We start from the raw sequence: 22,910 nt of genomic DNA, 5'->3' as shown, positions 1-22,910 counted from the left end.
CAGTTGAAATCGGCTGCTTGGTCCTGAACGAGGGCATCTTGGGGTTCTGGCTGAGATTCTCAGCCAAAAAGGTAGCAAGATAGACAGTTGGAAGCTGGATCTCCTCCTGTAGCCTCTGGACAGGCTGCCCTTAGAATGTTCTGGGAAAGAAAGTTTTTCCTCCAGCTGACGTGGCCTGCATGTGCTCTGCCAGCCTCGATGGTCAGAGCTGTGTGGGGCTCGGCTTGTGTGGGGCTCGAGGCCTTGTTGGGAAGGAGATGAGCCCCTGAGGGAAGAAGCAAAGTGTTCCTAAAACAGCAGACAAATGCCCAAGTTGGCAGTTAGTACTTAGGGGCCTCAGAGCATAATCTTCAGGGCATATTAATCCCACCCAGCTAACAAGTGTGACCCTGAAGCACTTATAATTCTAAGCCATTGTCCCAAAGAAACCTGATGACAACTGACCCAAAGTCTCTTTTTCTATGGGAAGCTATATTAATATACACATATTTTGAGTCATACTGCATCCGGTCTTTATAACAGTTCTATGCTGCATCTGTTCCACACACGTGATAACCATATTTCTCACCTGGGGGCTGCCCCTGACCGGGGGTAGTCAGCACTCCTGAGCGGGGTGCAGACCTGGCCCTTCCACAGGCACGTGGGGGTCCATCCAGGTGGGGTGAGGCTGTCAGGAGGGGAGGGTGACCGGAGCTCAGTGGCACTCGCAGTGAGATGGTCCCTGGAGGCTGTGCTGTCCCGGAAGGCTGACCTTTTCGCTCCTCCTTTGCTCCTGTCATGATGGTGTGTGTGTCTGGGGAGCCCTGTGTGTGACCGGAGCCCCGGGTTCCCCCCAGATTCCAGATGCACGGGCAGGCAGATACTCAGCACGGTGGAGTCCCTGCCTCCTCACCCCAAGGGCGGTCCCCTTGTCTGTCTTGTAGAAACCCCAGGAGGGGGAGGAGGTGGAGGACAGCAAGAGCAGCAAGGCCCCCACCACTGTCCGGGAGGAGCACTTCTGAGAGAGGGCGGAGGAGCGACTCGGGGGACTCGGAGCGCCCCCACCCCTCCAGCCTGCACAGCTCTGCCTGCAGCCCGGGGCCTTCACCCGAGCAGCTGCTGGGGGAACTGGGAGGAACATCTGTGGCTTGCAGGACAGCGCCTCTGCCTCCTGGAACCCACTCCAAACTTGCCCCGTCTCCGTGGGGGAGATGCACTTTTCCCCACAGGCAGGTAGGTGCCCTGCCTTCCCCCTGCAGGTTCTGGGAGCTGGGGAGGCAGAGAGAATGCTGGAGTCGGTCCTGGCTGCTGCCTCATCCCCTGCTCCAGCCCCTCTCTAGGGAGATGTTCTCCAGAGGAAGGGCGAGCCCAGCCCACTGCCTGTGTCCTTCACTGCAAACTCACCTGAATCATTCCCCCCGAGAATGATCTCCAAGGGTCTCCCGAGAGATGAAAGGAAAGGAGAGGGGGCCTTGATGGGACTCGGGTCTGCTGGGTTAGGTAAGCGCGTCCACCTCTGGGGGGCAGTGTTTGCAGCCCCAAACCCTCTCCTCATCCCTCTTCCAGCAACAATCCTTTCTCAGGTACCCTGAATTTAAAGGGACTCCTTTCAACCAGCCCAAGCTGACCGCTCCTGTCTTGCCTGCTGTCTGGCCCTACTCATGGGCTTGGAGAGAATCACCTCAAAATAAGACATTGTTGCCAGTTCTCCTGTGCCTTGAGCTCTGCAATCAAGATGCCTGTGCTGTTTTGTTGTGCCCACTGCCTTGGCCTCAGCACCTTGGAGTTGCCTGTGTGGCAGCGGTGCTCGGGCCAGGACCTGAGGTGCGCCCGCGGTGTCTGTGTCTGCATGCACAGATACTCTGTACATAAGAAAAGTCAAACTTCTTGTAGGAGGATCGAGTTGGGGTGGGAGGGAAGTGAAGAGTGATGGTTTTTTACTTTTGATGAGGCCGAAGTGTTTACTCTTCAGTCCCTTAAAATGAATAAACAAAATGTTTATTGAAACCATTGTTTTATTTTAAAGACATAATTAGTTATTTTCTACTTGTTAATATCAGATTTTTCAAGACAGTAATAAATTCTCCATGTGGTCTGCCTTGTCATTTGCTGGGCAGAGATGACTTTGGGTGTTAGAATGGGACGGAGGAATCGGGGCTCCATACCATGAGAGGAGGTCCTCTGCTGACATAGATGTTGCCATCGAGTGGGTTATTATTAAGATGAGGCTGCAGAGGTTACACCTGGCCTATATGGGGAATGCAACTCTGTGCCTAACACATGACTGGGACTGCTTTCCACATAGCGTCCACTCGAGGATGGTTCACCCGAGTGTGCCTGCTGCCAAGAGCCCACTGTGCTTTCTGGCTGTATCTCCCAGGGTGGCTGGAATGACTGTTCTACAAGCACAGCAATCATGCAGCAGGTTGTCTGGGCCAGAATCCAGTTTTGTTTTCTGCAGTTCTGAATTGTTCCCCTTCCTGTCACTCTTCCCTTGGTAATGCATCTACCTTATGTGCGTTACAAGTATGGGCTGCAGTCAAAACTTTCCTGAACATTTCTTCTCTAGCGAACTGCACTGCATCAGGGCACTCTGACATCCTATCTGTCAGCAATCCTTAGGCAGACAAACAACATTAGGATTCCACTTTAAATCACCCAGGAAGGGAGCCAAGTCTGGGCTGTTTGAGAAACCTAATAGCCAGAGTATCTGCCAAATACACTGTATCATTTCTTTAGATCCTTTGGGATCTTGCCTTTATTTATTTGGAATCACATCTCCTCAAGGCACGCCTAGAAGATCCATATCATCTTCTGCTTTCATTCTTTCCTTTCTTCGGTGGGCTCCCTGCAGACCTCCACCCGAACATTAACTCTCTGTAAGATCACTGCTTTTCTTACTGCTTCCTACAATAGCTGGTAAGGGAAAGATAGTTCATACCACGGAGCTATTTTTCTAGGTGGGTACATGAGGCCTGGAATTGCTACAACCACTTTTGGTACCATAAAGGAAGCCAGCCTGTGGATGAAGCCAACACAGGAGGGCAGAGTCAAAAGAACGCCAGAGAAATGGAACTGAGTCCTGATCAAACCATTCCTGAAGCCTGTAATCCTCTTTTCAGTTTTGCCAGCCAATGCTGTCTTTATTGCCTCAGCGAGTTTAAGGAAGGTTTTGTTCCTGTCACCTACAGAGCCCTGACTGACGGGAATGCCCGTCACAGCCCCCTGCTCCCTCTCCCACCTTTCACTTACGAACGTCACCGTTCTGTAGTTCAGTGATCCCAGTCCTTGAAGAAGACTAAGTGCTGCTCCACCTGCCCTAAACACTGCCTCACACATTGACATATGACCTCTGTGATTCAACTCAGACCCCACCTCCTCAGAGAGGCTTTTCCCAGTGATCTAAGCTGTGCATTCCCTCCCTTCCGAATCATGTATATCTAGGGTTCTTATCACTGTCTGGAGTTGTTCTTCCAGGTGTGGGCTTGTTGACAGTCTGTTTCTTGACTACAGGGACATTGCCTGGGTCATTCATTTCTCCTTCCCAAGTGTCTGGCATGGAGTGTTTAATAAACCGTCACTGGAGTCCGAAATGCAGTACTTGGATGCAATCTCAAAAATGACAGAATGATCTCTGTTCATTTCCAAGGCAAACCATTCAATATTACAGTAATCCAAGCCTATGCCCCAACCAGTAATGCTGAAGAAGCCAAAGTTGAACGGTTCTATGAAGACCTGCAAGACCTTTTAGAACTAACACCCAAAAAAGATGTCCTTTTCATTATAGGGGATTGGAATGCAATTGTAGGAAGTCAAGAAACACCTGGGGTAACAGGTAAATTTGGCCTTGGAGCACGGAATGTAGAGGGAAAAGGCTGATAGAGTTTTGCCAACAGAATGCACTGGTCATAACAAAAACCCTCTTCCAACAACACAAGACTCTACACGTGGACATCACCAGATGGTCAACACTGATATCAGATTGATTATATTCTTTGCAGCCAAAGATGGAGAAGCTCTATACAGTCAGCAAAAACAAGACCGGGAGCTGACTGTGGCTCAGATCATGAACTCCTTATTGCCAAATTCAGACTTAAATTGAAGAAAGTAGGGAAAACCACTAGACCATTCAGATATCACCTAAATCAAATCCCTTATGATTATACAGTGGAAGTGAGAAATAGATTTAAGGGACTAGATCTGATAGATAGAGTGCCTGATGAACTATGGACGGAGGTTCGTGACATTGTACAGGTGACAGGGATCAAGACCATCCCCATGGAAAAGAAATGCAAAAAAGCCACATGGCTGTCTGGGGAGGCCTTACAAATATCTGTGAAAAGAAGAGAAGTGAAAAGCAAAGGAGAAAAGGAAAGATATTCCCATTTGAATGCAGAGTTCCAAACAATAGCAAGGAGAGATAAGAAAGCCTTCCTCAGTGATCAATGCAAAGAAATAGAGGAAAACAACAGAATAGGAAAGACTAGAGATCTCTTCAGGAAATCAGAGATACCAAGGGAACATTTCATGCAAAGATGGGCTCAATAAAGGACAGAAATTGTATGGACCTAACAGAAGCAGAAGATATTAAGAAAAGGTGGCAAGAATACACAGAAGAACTGTACAAAAAAGATCTTCATGACCAAGATAATCACAATGGTGTGATCACTCACCTAGAGCCAGACATCCTGGAGTACGAAGTAAGGTAGGCCTTAAGAAGCATCACTACGAACAAAGCTAGTGGAGGTGATGGAATTCCAGTTGAGCTATTTCAAATCCTCAAAGATGATGCTGTGAAAGTGCTGCACTCAATATGTCAGCAAATTTGGAAAACTCAGCAGTGGCCACAGGACTGGAAAAGGTCAGTCTTCATTCCAATCCCAAAGAAAGGCAATGCCAAAGAATGCTCAAACTACCACACAATTGCACTCATCTCACACGCTGGTAAAGTCATGCTCAAAATTCTCCAAGCCAGGCTTCATCAATACGTGATCTGTGAAATTCCAGATGTTCAAGCTGGTTTTAGAAAAGGCAGAGGAAACAGAGATCAAATTGCCAACATCCACTGGATCATGGAAAAAGCAAGAGAGTTCCAGAAAAATAGCTATTTCTGCTTCATTGACCATGCCAAAGCCTTTGACTGTGTGGATCACAGCGAACTGTGGAGAATTCTGAAAGAGATGGGACTACCAGACCACCTGACCTGCCTGTTGAGAAACGTGTATGCAGGTCAGGAAGCAACAGTTAGAACTGGACATGGAACAACAGACTGGTTCCAAATAGGAAAAGGAGTACGTCAAGGCTGTATATTGTCACCCTGCTTATTTAACTTATATGCAGAGTACATCATGAGGAATGCTGGGCTGGAAGAAGCACAGGCTGGAATCAAGATTGCCGGGAGAAATATCAATAACCTCAGATATGCAGATGACACCACCCTTATGGCAGAAAGTGAAGAGGAACTAAAAAGCCTCTTGATGAAAGTGAAAGAGGAGAGTGAAAAAGTTGGCTTAAAGCTCAACATTCAGAAAACGAAGATCATGGCATCTGGTCCCATCACTTCATGGCAAATAGATGGGGAAACAGTGGAAACAGTGTCAGACTTTATATTTTTGGGCTCCAAACTCACTGCAGATGCTGATTGCAGCCATGAAATTAAAAGACGCTTACTCCTTGGAATGAAAGTTATGACCAACCTAGATAGCATATTAAAAAGCAGAGACATTACTTTGCCAACAAAGGTCCATCTAGTCAAGGTTATGGTTTTTCCAGTGGTCATGTATGGATGTGAGAGTTGGACTGTGAAGAAAGCCGATCACTGAAGAATTGATGCTTTTGAACTGTGGTGTTGGAGAAGACTCTTGAGAGTCCCTTGGCCTGCAAGGAGATGCAGCCAGTCCATTCTAAAGGAGATCAGTCCTGGGTGTTCATTGGAAGGACTGATGCAAAACCTGAAACTTCAATACTTTGGCCACCTCATGCGACGAGTTGACTCACTTGAAAAGACTCTGATGCTGGGAGGGATTGGGGGCAGGAGGAGAAGGAGAAGGGGACGACAGAGAATGAGGTGGCTGGATGGCATCACCGACTTGATGGACATGAGTTTGAGTGAACTCCAGGAGTTGGTGATGGACAGGGAGGCCAGGTGTGCTGTGATTCATGGGGTCACAAAGAGTCGGACACGACTGAGTGACTGAACTGAACTGAACTGAAGTAACGAATGTGTTCTCACATCTATACACTGTGTGTGAGGGTCCAGCCAGTGTGGAGGTGCTCAGGGTTGTATTTGGATGGCAGCCATCTGCTCCAGTGCCTTGTCCTTGGGCTCCATTGCTCTTTTCATGCTCATACAGCTGTTTCTTCCATGTTATCTGGTTCTGCTTTCTTAAGAACCTGTTTCTTTTTTGCGAAGAAAACAAGAGAGGCTTCTGTCTGTTCAATTGTGTGCTCAGAATTTGAAAGGTGGGGATAGAGAAGAGGAAGATTTGACTTCATGAGAAATGAACAAGGGACTAAAGGCAGCCAGGTTTGCCTGGGTCTTGCACTGTCCTACTCATTATGGTGTATTTGATCTGCAGAAAGCTGGGATCTTCCTCTGCTAGGCCTCAGAGGAGGGCAGGGGCACTCTGGGCTTAGGGGAGACCAAAGTACCAGGACGGATCAGAGCAGACGGTTTCTCTATTTATCACAAATCTCATTACACAAATGTAGCTGACGCGAGAGTCTAAAAATAGCCCAGACCCTTCCAACCATGATCCACCTGTAGGCGCAAGGACAGGGGCCATGCTCACTGACTGGGGAGCCCTTCTTAGAAGAACTGCTTGTCCTGTGGATGGTTCAGAGTCTTGGGTCCTGCAGCAGAGAGAAGCCCACCCTGGGTGGACAACCCCTCAAGGCAGCCCTTGGTGGCCATGCTCTGGGCAAGGCAGCAGCTTCAGGTTTCACAATTTGAGTGTTAACCACCACACAAGTCAAGTCAACAGTTAAAAATAAAAGGAAAAAGCAGAAGGCTTGAAAAGTGGTCCTGGAAGAGACTCTGTGTGAGAGAAGGGCACACAGTGGGCTTCGGATATACTGGCAGTTTCTTGATTTGGATGGAGGTGCAGAGTACTCATTCTAAAATGATTCTGTACATACATTTAAACGGCACTGACTTTCTGTATGCATGTAATATCTTAAACGTTTTTTAATTAAAGAAAAAAGCCCCAAATGTGAAAGGCATAAGTGGGTGACGGAGCAGAAATGAAACTGAGGCACACAGAGAAGGAGGAGGCGAGCAGAGGCGGGAGGTGACGTCGTGGACGGGGCCTGCTGGCCTCAGTTTCTCTTCTTCTGTCTGGATCCTGGTTCTGCTTCCAGGTGCCGGAGCCCCACTAGCATGCCCAGGATTGAGATACCTTAAACACAGACAGACAGGGTTAGTGGCTGACATAAGCACCGTGCTTTCTTATATTGCTTGTACAGGGCTGGTCCTTATGGCAGGGACGGCTCCTGTGGGAGTTCCAGGGTCACTCCATGCTTACTTGCCACCGTGAGGTAAATCAGGATGACAATTGTGAAAGTCGTGGTTCCAAATACAAAGAACTCACAGAAGAAGTGCCCCAGTACGATGAAGAAGGTCCAGAGCGTGATGTGGTAGAGCCTACAGGGGAGCAGACAGAAATGGGATTGTAGGTACAGCTTGTTCAGTGCGGAGGATTTAGTCAGACTTGAAACACACAAATCAAAACCCAGGAAATGATTATGGCTAAAGAAAAAGGAGACTTGGCACTGTGAAAGACCTGGCTGCTTGATCACATCAATTTTATCCATGACTAGGGCAACCCTGAAGCCTTCAACTGCTAAATCGAGAGGAAAATGACCCAGTCATCCAGAGTGGCTTTGACAGTCTTAGCCAGGTGGTGAAGCCAGTGATAGCAAAGCAGAGTCTCAAGTATGGCAATCCTACGTAGTATAGACAATCTTGGATCAATCACACTTATGTAGTCTATTTACTCAAATTGTCCTGACTCTAGTCCAAGCCCGCTTTGCACGTGTCTGGCCAGGGGCTGGTCAGTGCTCATCTGATGGATGCCACCGAGCGAAGGGCACAAATGCAGAATGGGTGGTAAGGGCATTTCTGGGGCTTTTAGACGCTTTTGCAACACGGGCTGCATCTGAAGATACTCTGCGTCTTAACCCAGCAAAATGGTCAGAGGGAGAGCACAGTGACAACCTCACAGGAAGAGAACTTGTTCCTCAGTTTTGACAAGGAGGCGGGGAAGACAGAAGTTATAGGATGATGGACCACTTAGATTGCTGGTATCTTTTTAAAAAACTATTTGATAATTAATTTATTCAATTAATCAAATTAATTTATTTAATCATAAATTTTAAAATTTGAAATACTTCAAACATACAAAAAAATCATACATAATAGTATTTACCCCTATGCAACCAATACCCTACTTATCAAAACTCAGTATCTTGACATTCTTGCTACAGACACCTTTTTCCTAAGAAAATATTACAGAATTCAGTTAAAGCTTGCTCTGGATCCTCTTTCCACCCTGATTCCATTCTCCTGCCTCCCTTCTTCCCAGAAGGAATTAATATCTTAAAGTTGATTTTTATCATTCCTGTGCATCTTTTTACACACTTAGTAAACATGTATGTAAGGGTTAATTTTTTTAAAGTGAAAGTAGGTGGTTTTTTTAAGAAAAATACACATTAAATGGGCAGAATGCAGACTGTCTCAGAAAGTAAGAACAGCTGGGAATTGATTTCAAGTTTCTGGTTATGGAGGGGATAGAATCAGAGAGCATATCAGAAGCACATGGACCAAACTCCCAGGCTTTAAACAAAAAGTTGGAAATAGAAGTCAGCATTTCCGGCTGTCTTGTGTTGGGTGAAGGGGAAATGAAAGGGTAAGAGAGGTAAAGGTAAGTCTCGGCTGTCTCAGCTCATCCCCAAAGCACAACAAACAAAATATACACCGCTTCTGCTTGTCAGTAATTCTTCCTCATGGTAAAGGTTGTTAAAATGATTATGCAGTCCCTGCTCCCTCCCAGTCACCCTGAGAGGATACACGAGCCTCTATTTATACATGAATGGACTGAGATCCAGAGAAGGTCTATAATAAACCTGCTGCTTCAAATCTAGTTACCAATAGAAATGAGACCAGAGCCTATTTTCCAGTTTTCATTCCTGGGCCTCAGAGTGTTTCCACTAAACCATGCTACTTCCAAAAATAGATGTCAATCTAGAACAAGTAAACCGTAGTTTCATGTTCAAAAATAGGAAAAAATAAAGTTGAAGAGATCACAGTGCTAATAGCCCTCAAATCCCACTTGTCCTAGTCCTCTCAGTTTAAACGACTTGGGTCTCTACTCTGCAAATCTACAGAATCAGCAACAAAAATCACTGCTTCCCAGGGCTACTAGGAGGAGACTTCATCAATGCCATGTGGAAGCATCTGGTACAGTAAGAGAGGCTCAATCAATATGCACCTTCTCCTCTCTTGTCAAGGTGCTGAGAATCTGGCTAACACAAAAGTATTTTAGCATGAAGCTCTTTTGGTGGCCTCACTTGGGGACCTGAGCAAAGTTTCCACCTTGATTGCGGTGATGATTGGTGTTGGAAAGAAAGCTCGAGCCCCTCCAGTGGCCAGTTCGGATTACAACACTATCTAGCCCAGAGGCTGTGATTGCTGGCTATTGTTCCACACTAGTCTGTATGAGGGCTTCCTAGATGGCAAAGAGGTAAAGAATCTGCCTGCCAATGTAGGAGCTCAAGAGATGTGGGTTTGATCCTACCCGAGTCAGGAAGATCCCCTGGAGTAGGAAATGGCAACCTGCTCTAGTATTCGTGCCTGGAAAACCCCATGGACAGAGGAGCCTGGTGGGCTACAGTCCACGGGGTCACACAGAGGTGGACACGAGTGTGCACGCACACGTGCACGCAGTCTGAGTCCTCTGAAGAGACAGACACAGAGGCGTCCTCGGTTCTCTGTTACATCCACTGCATGACTCTGTGTAAACATGCAGCCATTTACGAGTGGGCTCATGATGTCACAGAGCGTGATTTTTTTTCATCCCTGCCTCTCAAGGAGGAATGTGAGAATAAGGTCTGTCATGGCCTCTCTAAAAAGAGCAAGCACACTAGCTCTTTAGTAGAAGAAAGGCTGACTCATTAGTAAAGAAGTAAAGGGATATGATGCAGGCCACTGGATCACAACATAACCGGTTTGCTGTGTCCATTTCAAAGAATTGTTAAGCTTTAAAGACCTTCAGGCCTGTGATGTTTTCTAGCCCTGGAAGGAATGGTACCTAGTAATCTTCTATCTTCACATCCGAGGTTACTGTATCAAATCATAGGCCATATGAGGGAATCATAGTCCATCATAATAGTGCTTGTTGACTCTGGGCATTTATTAGAATCAACTGAGGAAATTTTATCAAATTACCCAGACCTGGATACCAGATCAGTTAACTCATACATGCTGGAGATGGGTCCAGGAACCCCTGGTATTTTCTAAAGCCTTGCCTTGTTGATTTTAATGTACTGGCATTGATAAACAAGTCTCCGAGGGACGACCACAATGGCTCTGCTGAGCACCCGTTGCCAACACAGGAAGATGCTGTTCCCTCCCTTACATACGTTTTGTTGTGAATGTTGATGGCGCAGAAGCAGCGAATCACTGAAGAGAGCAGCGTCCAGATTCCAAAGGTCCGAGCTTGGAGGCCATTCACTGTGCAGCAGAAGCAAGCAAGAGTGTGAGAAGGGAGGGTCAGCGTTCCCTCCAAACTCCTTGACCTTCGCTGGAGGAGTCAGAGAGCTGAGCCTGAGATCCCCTTGGCGGGGCAAAGTACAGGCTCTGATGCTGCACGTGGGAACTAGAAGGGATGGAAAGAATTGCAGAATGAAAACTGGTTCACCTCCTTTTCAAATGCATACAGTTGAATGGGCAAATTCCTAGAGGAGAAACCCAACAAACAGCCCACTTTGGCAGTTATTCCTGGGTTGGTGGTTTACTGGTCTGCCTGGAATCCACTCTGGTGTTTGTGAAGCCCAGTGAGTCTGAATCAGGGTAAGTGTGGGGAAACACGGTGGCGAGTGGTCTGTCAATAAGAGATGCCTAGGAGGTCAGCAGACTTTCAGTGAGGCTGATACAGGAGAGAACACAGAAATGATGAGCCCTGTCTAGACATCCACATCTGGTCTTTAAGAGACCCAGGTCCCTGGATCTCCTGAATTCAGATCTACATTATGTGAATGAAGACCTAACTAGGCTGGTTTCCTGTGCACGTGGGAAGGGAACAAAGCACTGGTGTTAGCTGGGGTCACTCTGCTCTTGCTAGCTTCATTCTGGCGCTGCTCTGTTAAATATCTTGCCCAGAGTGTTTAAATCCTAGTCCATCATAACAATCTTCTTGACCCTGGGCATTTATTAGACTCAACTGACAAAATTTTATAAAATTACCAAGACCTGGATACCAGATCAGTTAAATCATGTACTATGGAGGTGGGCCCAGGACACCCCAAGTATTTTCAAAAGCCTTGCTTCGTTGATTTTAATGTACCAGTATTGAACTATGGAGAAAAGCAAGGATAATTCCTTTGCTGGTCTCCTGAGCAAGAGAAAATTTAAGGGACAAGACTCACAACAGAAATGTCTTTCAGGATTTTCCTTTAAGGATTTTTATGCCTTTGGAAAACCAGACAGCAACACTAAATTCAAACCCCAAAGATCTTTAGATGGTAGCCATTTTGAGAAAAAAAATCCCATATCCCAAACTAAAATATAGGGTTTAGTCCAGGAGAGCTATATTCTTTATTTTTTCTTTTTACATTATTTATTTCTAAAGGAGATCAATCCTGGGTGTTCATTGGAAGGACTGATGCTAAAGCTGAAACTCCAATACTTTGGCCGCCTCACGCTACGAGTTGACTCACTGGAAAAGACTCTGATGCTGGGAGGGATTGGGGGCAGGAGGAGAAGGGGATGACAGAGAATGAGATGCCTGGATGGCATCACCGACTCGATGGACATGAGTTTGAGTGAACTCCGGGAGTTGGTGATGGACAGGGAGGCCTGGCGTGCTGTGATTCATGGGGTCGCAAAGGGTCGGACACAACTGAGCGACTGAACTGAACATTCTTTATAAAGCATTTTGATAGCGCTTCTGATGAAATGACAGGATATTTCTCTATTCTATTTCTATATATCTCTTTATGAGTGAGAACTAAAAATGATGCTCACCTATATGCCCTTCGACAAATCACATAACCTCTGGGCTTTTTGGTCTCAATTTTAAATTCAAAGGGCTAGGACAGATGACCTCAAAAAACCTGTAATCTATACAGAGTTCCTGGACCACCGGAGGACAGCACTGGAGGGTGGAAAGTGGAATTCTTCCACCCACTTTTCCAGGTTCTCTAAGCCTACTGAACTTGAGCTTTGTTCAAAGTGAGCCTTAGCCTTCTTACTTTCATTTTATACCCAGATGTTGCAGAAGTGTGAGCCAGGTCAGAGCCTGAATCTGGGTTACCTATAAATGTGACATACAATCATTGGCTACTATGAAATGGTGCTGCAGCTCAAGCCACCTCACATATCAAAGCAAGGAAGCGCAAGCTGAAATGTGCAACCACTCTCCAGCAGAGAGGCTCAGGGCACTGGGGAAAGCCATCGCGGGCCTGTGGAAGTTCATGTGGGAAACCAACCTGGAGGGATTTTGGATATCTTTTCAGGGTCTGTGTCATGCTTTGAGAAGACCTTGGGTTAGTCATTCTCCATATGCAATGCAGGGTATAAACCAGACGCCCCATGACCTGATTTCTGAAAGAAGCTTACAGGAAAACCTTTTCATGGTTTCCTCATCAGGTATCAGAGTCATCAAGGACGTCCGTTTCCTCACTTGTCCTTGTAACGGTATTTGTACAGACCAGCTGCCAAGGGCAGTGTAAAATGAAGGGAAAGATACTCAGAGAAGCTTGCGGGCAAAATGGAACAATTGTTATCCACCACATCTGTTACTTGTACTGCAAGGAGATCCAACCAGTCCATTCTAAGGGAGATTGATCCTGGATGTTCATTGGAAGGACTGATGCTAAAGCTGAAACTCCAATACTTTGGCCACCTCATGCAATGAGTTGACTCACTGGAAAAGACTCTGATGCTGGGAAGGGTTGGGGGCGGGAGGAGAAGGGGACGACAGAGAATGAGATGGCTGGATGGCATCACCGACTCTTTGGACATGAGTTTGAGTGAACTCCGGGACTTGGTGATGGACAGGCAGGCCTGGCGTGCTGTGATTCATGGGGTCGCGGAAAGTCGGACACGACTGAGTGACTGAACTGAACTGAACTGAACTGAACATCTGTTGCTCTAGCAGCTTAGGATCACTAGCTTAGGCAGAATCAGAATCACCTGGGAAGTTTCTGAAAAGAGCTTCCTGTGACACATCCAGGGGGTGAAAGATTCAGTAATTAGGTCTGGAGAGGTAATTGGCCACTCATGCTTTGTTTGGTTTAGTTTTTCGCAGTTATTGTGATGTACAGCCAGGTCTGGGGACCACCATTTAGGCCACTCCCACAAAGGATGCGGGTCTTTGCTTTCTTACCCAGGTCTGGCTTGACGGTGTAGAGCTTTTCATAGAGAAAGGTGTGGTCTCGGAAACTCTGCAGCGAGTTACCCAGGGCTATGATGGACGTTATCATCAGCCAGCTTCGTAACACGTTCAGGAATCGACTCATGGCTCCCCTCCAATCTGAGAGGGCTTTTTGCCTTAGAAACAAAAGCAAAGTGCAGGAGACAACAGATGGTTAATGTGCTTCAACAATAAGTTCTGTAATTAACCTGTGTCCCATTCATGAGGGCTGTGCTATTCTTACTTCATCAGTCATTTCATAAACTCCTCTCCCAAGTACCGGAGGCTCGTCTATCCCCATACACCCTTCACAGGGTTGGCACTTTGCCTTTGAATATATACCTTAACTCAAAGTGTGCTGACCAGAGTTTAAAAAAAAAAGGTTAAATAACGCAGTGGGTGGAAATGACAAACCCTGTGGAAAAAATGGAAAGAAAGGGAACAGAAAAGAGGGAGGTGTCCAAACATCACTATAAAGAAATAAAATGGACTTTAATGAAAGATTTACGGAAATTGGTCTCAATATTTCATCACACTAATAGTTGTGAGTCAATAGTATACTGTGCAATAAGTAGCACCATACTTATTTTTGTCTAAGGAATTTCTCCAAAATAGTAGCCTAAATCGGAACTCTCCTCTCTTGGCTGAAATCAGACCCCTGGGATCTTTACTTCTAACCTGGTGCTCACGTCTTTCTTTTGTAATGCAAGTACCTCAAAGGTAATTATAAATCTACTAACAGATACCTGCCTGGCTACTGGTGATCGATCCTTCCAAGCACAGAGAAGTCTTGCACATCTGAGGGGCATCTATGGTTTGAGGGAAATATTTACATGCTTTAAGTTTTCTCTACTTTGGTTCACAGGGATTCCATGTTCCACAAATTAGGAAAACACTATAAAAGTTAAAAATAAATTGTGGTGACTTGAGAAATAGTGAGACAATTCGATGGAGAAGGAAACAGCTGTGTTGGTGGGTTGTGTAAGAAATTACAGTTATTGATTATTTGTATACAATATGTGCTGTGCCAAACACCTATCATATATTATCTCACTGACTCCTTAAACAAGGTCAGGAGACACTATCAATATTTCCACTTTACAGATGAGGGCTGGCATAGAGATGTTAAGTGACTTGCTTGAGGTTACACAGTCAGTAGATGACAGAGCTGAGATACAAAGCACGGTCTCTTGGTCTCTAAGATGGTCTCACTGAGCATATTTTGATGAAGTTTCCATTTTTGAGCGAGGCAAGCAAACCATAGCCATCTGTCTTCAAGTGGTATAGAAAATACCATTGGGGCATGCACTTTTTATTTAAAAAACAGAACAAAATGTTAGATCAACCCATGCTGAGCACTGATTCAAATTATCTTGGTTTAAATAAAAACCATGTAGATAGAAATCTAATCATGGGATTGATTCTTCCCATCTTTGGTATGTGACCCACGGTTTATCTGCTGTCCGGTACATTTCTTTGGCCTGAAGTGGCGACAAATTATCAGGCTTCCTTTGTCACTTTGACAGTAGGCCTTTTGATTTGGTCCTACATTACTCAGCTGAAACAAATATTAACATCAGTAGTGGCTCAGGACAGTGTGACGCACCAAAAAACAAAAAGTTCCAGAGGTACAAGGGTCAGTGGATGGACCTCTCAGTGCAGATGGGTCACAAAAGTGGACTCTGTCAAAGTCCAGAGAGAATGAAGCTCTAATGGAATCTCAAGATTCCATTCTAATGGAATCACAGCGTGGGCCAAGATGCACCCCCCTCCCCTCTCCCCTCCTTGTTTTCTCACCCTCCCTCAGTGGAGCCTTAAGCTCTCAGGGTCAGAGAAGCTGCATGGATGGCCTCCCTCTTTGACAGAACGTGTGCCCGTTTCACAGACGCTCTCAGAAACTCCAGAAAACAGCAGGTGAAGGCAGAGCCTGAGCACTCTTCCAAATTGCTCTGCCAGTCCCTCAGCACGGCTTCCTCAACGCTTTTGAGGGCCTCTGAGGAATCCAACCTATATTCCCAAATTGTGCCCTGACCCAGGCCGGGAAAGATGTGGTGTTCAGTAGAGCCGGGAGTGAGTGGTTCCTTTCCTGGTCTCACTGTTCAGTAGCTGTGTGACCATGGGCAAGTAATTCACACTTTACAGCTTAGGTTTCCTTACCTGCAAATGAAGATTAAAATGGCCTATTCCAAGGGTTATTATAAGAATTACTTTAGAAAGCAAAGGTACCTCTCATTGTGCCAGGCTCAGAGTGGCCCCTCGTTCGTTCACGGATTCACTGGTTCTGTACCTACCAAGCTGTCTTCGTTTTCCCAGCTCCCTCTTCTCTTAGTCTCTGAAATCTCTTTTCTCCCTACAGGGTTGCCTCCATATCTTCCTTCTATCCCATCTCCATTTTTCCAGGCTGTGCGGATCCTCTCCATTAGAAGCCACACAGATACAGACCTCCCGCCCCCTCACATACACCCTACCTGGCGAGAGCACTGTCAGCACAGCAGCAGCAGCAGCAAAGAAACTGCCCCAGCACAGCTGCAGACCTGAGTCTACCTGAGCTCTCGTTCCCGCCTCCCGCCCCAGCCTGGCTCCCAGTTTGGGTTGTTTCTATCAGTCCTCGTTCCGATTGGCTGTTTTCGTTATGCTGACCCCTTTACTGCTTATCAGCGGTTGCAGCTGCCCAAGCCTCAACCCCAGCACTCGGCCTTTGCAGTGAACTCTCCCGTTGAGTGCAGCAGAACAACTCCGGGTTCAGAGTCAATCTTTTTGGGACGGCGGGGAAAAGAGCGGATAAAAGAATCCAAGACTTCTGTGAAGACCGGCCGGAGAAGGAGGAGGGAGGGAGGCGCAGAGCTCTGTCCCCGCCTGCCTGCCCCGACCGATGGGAAGATGAAACAGGCAAAGGCCTGCGCCCGCGCCCTCCCCCCGGAGAGAGGGGCGCCCCGAGTCCCGGCGGGCGCCGGCCGCTGCCCTTCCCTCTCCTTGTCCGGGAACAGCTCTTGGCTTCCGGGCGCGCTGGGCTGAATCGCAGCGGCTGCGGCTCTCCGCGTCCCTTCCGTGGGGAGCATCTGAGGACCTCCCTGGGGTGGGCTGAGCCGTGGGTGGATCTGAGAGCCTGATCCCTTTAGGGCGGGGACGCTCCTCGGGCGAGTGCCCTCAATCTTCCGATCGCCCTGTCTCTTCCTGCCCAGGTCGCAGCCTAGGACAGGTTGGCATCCCTTCGTCGCTTGGGGGTTTAGTTGGTTTTTTATTAATTTAAGGGTCTTCTCAACATTTTGGGAAATTCTGAGAAATCCTGTTGGGGATACTTGGAAGAAAGCCTTGAGATTGTTCCATACTGCCCATTTCACTGAACATGTATAGGGATCCTTGTCAGAACTGCCTTTCCTCGCCCCCTATTTACTTTATCACATATGTTAATGCATAGAAAAATAAGGTTTGGAAAGATGAATGCTTATCTTTGAGTAATAGGGTTATGGTCATTCAAACATTTTCTTATCTATTATTTCTAGTCCATCCTCAAAGACAATGAAATGTACCTTTTTTTAATTAAAGTATTTTAATTAGAAATGGGCTAATTTTAATGTCAATTTGTTATTCGGATCATAGTTTGTGATTTTCAACAAGGGAGAATAATTTTTGAGAGCGCTTGGAGGGAAGTCCCCCCCTCGCGCCCACCCCCCCCCCCCCCACCCCCGGCCCAGCTATTTATAACCTTGATACAGCAGAATAAGACCATGGCATCCGGTCCATCACTTCATGGAAATAGATGGGGAAACAATGGAAAGAGTGAGAGACTTTTTGGGTGGGGGGGCTCCAAAATCACTGTAGATGGTGACTGCAGCCATGAAATTAAGACACTTGCTCCTTGTATGAAAAGCTATGACCAACCTAGACGGCGTATTAAAAAGCAAAGACATTACAAACAAAGGTCCGTCTAGTCAAAGCTATAGTTTTTCCAGTAATCATGTATGAATGTGAGATTTGGACCATAAAGAAGGTTGAGTGTCAAAGAATTGATGCTTTAGAATTGTGGTGCTGCAAAATACTCTTTTGAGAGTCCCTCAAACTACAAGGGAGAAGGAAATGGCAACCCACTCCAGTGTTCTTGCCTGGAGAATCCCAGGGATGGCGGAGCCTGGTGGGCTGCGGTCTATGGGGTCACACAGAGTCGGACACGACTGAAGTGACTTAGCAGCAGCAGCAGCAGCAGACTACAAGGAGTTCAAACCAGTCAATCATAAGGGAAATCAACCCTGAATATTAATTGGAAGGACTGATGCTGACACTGAGGCTCCAATACTTTGGCCACCTGATAGAAAGAGCCGATTGATAGAAAAAGACCCTAAAGTTGGGAAAGATTGAATGCAAAAGAGAAGGAGGTGGCAGAGGGTAAGACGGTTGAATAGCATGACCAACTCAATGACTCAAAAACACAAATCTGAGCAAACTCAGGAGAGGAGCCTGGCGTGTTATAGTCCATGGGGTAGCAAGGATTTGGATATGACTTAGCAACGAAACAACAAACATCAAGAATAGAAAAACAATAGCAAAATAAGCAAAATGAAAAGTTAACTCTTTAAAATGATTCTCAAAGCTGACAAAATTTTAGTTCAGTTTCAGTTCATTTGCTCAGTCGTGTCTGACTCTTTGCAACCCCATGGACTGCAGGACACCAGACCTCCCTGTCCATCACCAACTCCCGGAGTTCACTCAAACTCATGTCCAAAGAGTCGGTGATGCCATCCAGCCATCTCATCCTCTGTCGTCCCCTTCTCCTCCTGCCCCCAATCCCTCCCGGCATCAGGGTCTTTTCCAATGAGTCAACTCTTCACATGAGGTGGCCAAAGTATTGGAGTTTCAGCTTTAGCATCAGTCCTTCCAAAGAGCACCCAAGACTGATCTCCCTTAGGATGGACTGGTTGGATCTCCTTGCTGTCCAAGGGACTCTCAAGAGTCTTCTCTAACACCACAGTTCAAAAGCATCGATTCTTCGGTGATCAGCTTTCTTCACAGTCCAACTCTCACATCCATACATGACCACTGGAAAAACCATAGCCTTGACTAGACGGACCTTGGTTGGCAAAGTAATGTCTCTGCTTTTTAATATGTTATCTAGGTTGGTCATAACTTTCCTTCCAAGGAGTAAGCGTCTTTTAATTTCCAGGCTGCAATCAGCATCCGCAGTGATTTTGGAGCCCCAAAAAGCCTGACACTGTTTCCACTGTTTCCCCATCTATTTCCTAGCCAACTCCAAATTTTCCATAGCCAGGAGGATCCCACAAAGAGAGATTATAGCCACCCCAAGAACTCTCCAGCTCATTCTTTGAGGTCCTGTAGGATCTAGAATGTTTTTCTTGAGGACTAACAACAGGTCTCATTCAAGATAGCTCAAGTCCCTCCTTGTTTAGGGATCAGGAGATCTATCTCCTGTCTATTTTGGAGTACAACACCTTCCCAGCTGTGTGGACTCTTTAGAGCTATCCAGAGAAATCTTATCCCCAGAAACTTAATTTTGGGGGTGTTCATTAGAATGACACTCATTTGTAGTTCTGAATAGGTATCTGAGATCTCCCAGAGGCTCACAGGTGTACTGAGTGTCCTCTTCTGTTTTCTTCCATGGCTTGACTTGTGAGTAGTGAATCCAGGAGTCATGTCCTGGTACTTTGACTGTTGTGGGGGTAGAAAGTATTACAGGGTAGGGGCCCTTCCATGTGGGCTGGAGTTGAGCCTTTGGGGACCCATCCTTCCAGACTTTAATTAGGACTTGAGTCCCTAATTAAAATCCCTTTAATTAATTAATTAAAGTCACCACCACCCATATAGTGGCATCTCTTTAGAATCTTTTGGGTCCTGGTTGACACCCTACAAGCATATATCCTGTTGGAATTGCCCAATGGCCTGGTATAAACCAGAAGGTCTGAGCCTCTGGATCTAGGAAGAGGTCATTGACATAAACAAAAGGTCTCAACATAGCACCTCCTAAGGACTGCTGCTGCTGCTGCTAAGTCACTTCAGTCATGTCCGACTCTGTGTGACCCCATAGACGGAAGCCCACCAGGCTCCCCCTTCCCTGGGATTCTCCAAGCAAGAACACTGGAGTGGGTTGCCGTTTCCTTCTCCAGTGTGTGAAAGTGAAAAGTGAAAGTGAAGTCGCTCAGTCGCGTCCGACCCTTAGCGACCCCACGGACTGCAGCCTACCAGGCTCCTCCATCCATGGGATTTTCTAGGCAAGAGTACTGGAGTGGCTTGCCATTGCCTTCTCCATCCTAAGGACTAAGACCAACCTATTCCTTAGGGGCACTGTGGGTGCAGAGGAGAGCTATTGGTAAAGTCTCCTTCCATCCCAGGGAGGTCTTCTGGGTTAACTTTTATATCACTGATTTTAAGAATTGGTTGGCTCTTTCTACTTTTCCTGAAGACTGAGGCCTCCAGGCACAATGGAGATACTAAGTAATGCCCAGTGCTTTAGAGATCCTAGGGTGACCTTAGAAGTAAATGATGTCCCATTGTCACTTTGTAATGACCTGGCAGACCAAATCTCGGAATGATTTCATGGAGCAGTTTTTTTTTACCTTCTCCTCAATGTTCTCAGTCTGTGTGGGAAAGCCTTCAATCTAGTTTGTGAATGTATCTATCATGACTAATAGGTATTTATACCCTTGAGAAACTGACATCTGGGTGAAGTCCATCTGCAAGACCTCTCCTGGGTAGGTGCCACGTCTTTGGAAGGGCTGGGCCAGCTGGGGTCTTTGAGCTACTTGGGGGTTGTTTTTAATTGGCAAGTGGGACAAGAGGAGACCGACCACTTGCCTTATAGTTGTTTGGAGGCATGTTCCTCTGAAGGACCTTTCTAGTAATCTGTGGAGGGCCTTCTCCCCTAAATGAGTGGAGGCATGTAAGGAGTTAACCAACTTCCATTGGAGGTTCCCAGACAGAAAAAGGAGTCCCTCCTTTGGAAATACCCCATATGATTTTCTTGAAAGCCTTCAGTCTTAGCTTTAAGAGTCTCCCTTCAGTATATGAAGGAATTTCTGGCAAATTAGTCTGTGGACCTAGGGTGGCAGCCCCTATTAGGTCAAGGTTCTGTAACGCTGCTCTCTTAGCTGCCTGATCCCTCGTGCCACTTCCATGCTCCCTTTTTGGGGTCCTTTAAGGTGGGAGACTGAAACCTCAGCGGGCAGGTGGACTGCCTCCAAGAGCCTAAGGAATTGATCACCATATTTGATTGGGGAACCTCAAGTGGTCAGTGCCCCCTTTCTTTCCAAATAGCAGCACGAGCATGTAGCACCAGAAAGGCATACTTGGAGTCAGTGTAAATGGCTACTCTTTTTCCTTTCTGCAGCTCTCAAGCGCGAGTCAGGTTTACGAGCTCAGCAAATTTGGCTGAAGTACCTGGTGGCAAAGTTTAGTCTCTATGGTTTCAAAACTGGAGACTACTGCACATCGGCTCTTCTTTTTCCATCCAAGACAAAGCTGCCTCCATCAGTATACCAGATTTCCTCAGGATTGGTCAGAGGATCTTCTGACAATCCCTCTGGGGGTTTGTCCAGTGGTCCAAGGTTTCTAGGAAAGAGTGAAAGAGGAGAGAGCCCTCGGGAGTAGGCAGGAGGGTGGCAGGGTTAAGAACCTTACAAGGGGATATAGTCAGGCCTGAATTTTCCATCAGCACTACTTGATAGCTGAGGATTCTTTGATCAGACATCCATAAATGGCCTCTCCCATTCAGGAGTTGTTTCACTTGGTGGCTGGTAAAAAATAGTTTGCCCCCAAGAGAGAGTTTTAAAGCATCTTCTATCAGGATTGCAATAGCTGCAAGATTTCGAAGGCAGGGAAAGATCTCTTCCCAATAAGGGAGGAGGACACTCAGGAACCACCAGAAACTGGTGGGAAAATATTTGTCCATTCCAGCAACAGAGAAGTGTTTGGGTGAATCTTTTAGTAATCGTTTTTCCTGTATCCCCCAAAAGGGTACAGGTTTGGGAGGAGAAGGCTCTGGAGTAGGAGGTCAGGACAGACCTCCTGTGTCAACCGAGAAATTCTCGGACCTACCTGCCACATCCAGTTGCAACCTTGGCTCCAGCCCCATGATGGTTATCTGTGACAGTCGGGCTGGCTGGAGCGGGCCGCTTTAGTCCTGTTGAACCATTGCGAGGGAAGGCTTGGTGCTTGACCTTGAGAGTCTTGGGTCCTGAGGGCAGAGTGCCACCCATTCTCCCAACTGATGGCATTCGTAGCAAGCTGTTTTAGGAGAATTGTCATGGTTTAGACAGTCTTTGGCCTAGTGCTGTGCCTGTCTACAGATTAGGCATTTGCCTCATGCCTTGTCCTTCGTGGACTTGGGGTTTGCCGTAGGGCTTCCCTGGAAGGCAGCCAGCATCGGGCATGCCTTGTCTCTTTCCTTTTCTCCCTTTCCTGAGCCTTGGCCTCCCTCTCCTGTTCTCTGTTATAAAAGGTATTGGTGGCTATCTGGGCCATCTCATCTAAAGAGGCAGCAGGATTCTGCTGCTATAGCTGTTGTAACTTTATCCTGATGTCTGATGCACACTGGGGCAGGAATTTTTCCTTTAAAATCACCTGTCCCTTGTAAGAGTCTAAGTTCAAATTGGTAAACTTCTAGAGGGTCTCTTTAGCCTTTTTAGAAAAGCAGTGGGGTTCTCCTTGGGCTCCTGAGTTATTGCTGAGACTCAGGCATAGCTGATTACTTTTTGCTGGGCTGCTTTCAGTCCTGCCTTCACACAGGTCAGAAAATGATCCCTTTCCCAGATGTGCTCAGGGTCATTATAATTCCAACTGGGAACCGCAGTTTCCCCTGCAGGGTATTTATTGCTTGACATGTGGAGCCCCATAGCATACCTTTGGGCTTCCTTTAGACCCTAGTATGTTCAGGATCAGATAAAGTTTGACTAAATATTACCATGATGTCCTTCCATGTCAAGTCAAAAGCCAAGGTAATGTATTGGAATGTATCTATATATTTGCCTGGGTCATCTCTATAGCTTCCCAGGTCTTGTTTGATCCGTCTTAGTTCTAAGAAGTTCTTAGTCTTATGGACCCGGGTTGGTATGAATTCTCCTCCAGTTTTGACTAAAGGACATACTCGAGTTGCCTTTTGTGGAAGGGGTGCTCCCGGATATGGGCGCACGTTTGGCTACAAGGAAGGAGCACCAGGCAACTCGGGAACCATGGGAGGTGAGCCTTCACAAGGGGGGTCCATTTGTTGGTAGTCTGTGCCTAGCACATTTGCCTAGTAGTGAAGGAGGGACCAGATAGAACAGGCTCCATCTTGAAAGCAGGACTCCATCTTAG

At 46.7% G+C, this 22,910-nt stretch overlaps 1 protein-coding gene across 5 annotated transcripts; it reads right to left on the bottom strand.

Moving 5' to 3' along the window:
- Positions 1-7,134: 7,134 nt before the first annotated feature.
- Positions 7,135-21,110, bottom strand: LOC129562508 (ergosterol biosynthetic protein 28 homolog). 5 transcript variants are annotated; one of them, XM_055435693.2, is made up of 5 exons: positions 16,079-16,164; positions 13,584-13,747; positions 10,618-10,708; positions 7,503-7,621; positions 7,135-7,376 (listed from the first exon to the last, which is right to left on the bottom strand). In XM_055435693.2, the coding sequence occupies exons 2-5, from the start codon at positions 13,714-13,716 to the stop codon at positions 7,297-7,299; spliced, it is 423 nt and encodes a 140-aa protein (XP_055291668.2). In that variant the 5' UTR covers positions 13,717-13,747; positions 16,079-16,164; the 3' UTR covers positions 7,135-7,296. The 5 variants fall into 5 exon arrangements, with proteins under 5 accessions (XP_055291668.2, XP_088696404.1, XP_055291666.2 ...); XM_088840278.1 differs by having other exon boundaries at positions 7,569-7,621; XM_055435691.2 differs by lacking the exons at positions 7,503-7,621; positions 16,079-16,164 and adding an exon at positions 20,997-21,110.
- Positions 21,111-22,910: the final 1,800 nt, after the last annotated feature.

Source organism: Moschus berezovskii, chromosome 9 (assembly GCF_049115385.1).
Source record: "Moschus berezovskii isolate FMDL1 chromosome 9, NW_MosBer_1.0, whole genome shotgun sequence".
NCBI lineage: Eukaryota > Metazoa > Chordata > Mammalia > Artiodactyla > Moschidae > Moschus > Moschus berezovskii.
This window is presented reverse-complemented; position numbering and strand designations above follow the sequence as displayed.

What these genes read in the sequence shown, in the direction of transcription:
- LOC129562508 (XM_055435691.2), bottom strand. Translation starts at nt 13,716, where the DNA reads ATGAGTCGATTCCTGAACGTGTTACGAAGCTGGCTGATGATAACGTCC. An exon ending in CACCGTCAAGCCAGACCTGG is followed by an intron (nt 10,709 to 13,583) that starts GTAAGAAAGCAA and finishes TCTGCTGCACAG; the next exon opens with TGAATGGCCTCCAAGCTCGG. An exon ending in ATCAACATTCACAACAAAAC is followed by an intron (nt 7,377 to 10,617) that starts GTATGTAAGGGA and finishes TCTGTGTTTAAG; the next exon opens with GTATCTCAATCCTGGGCATG.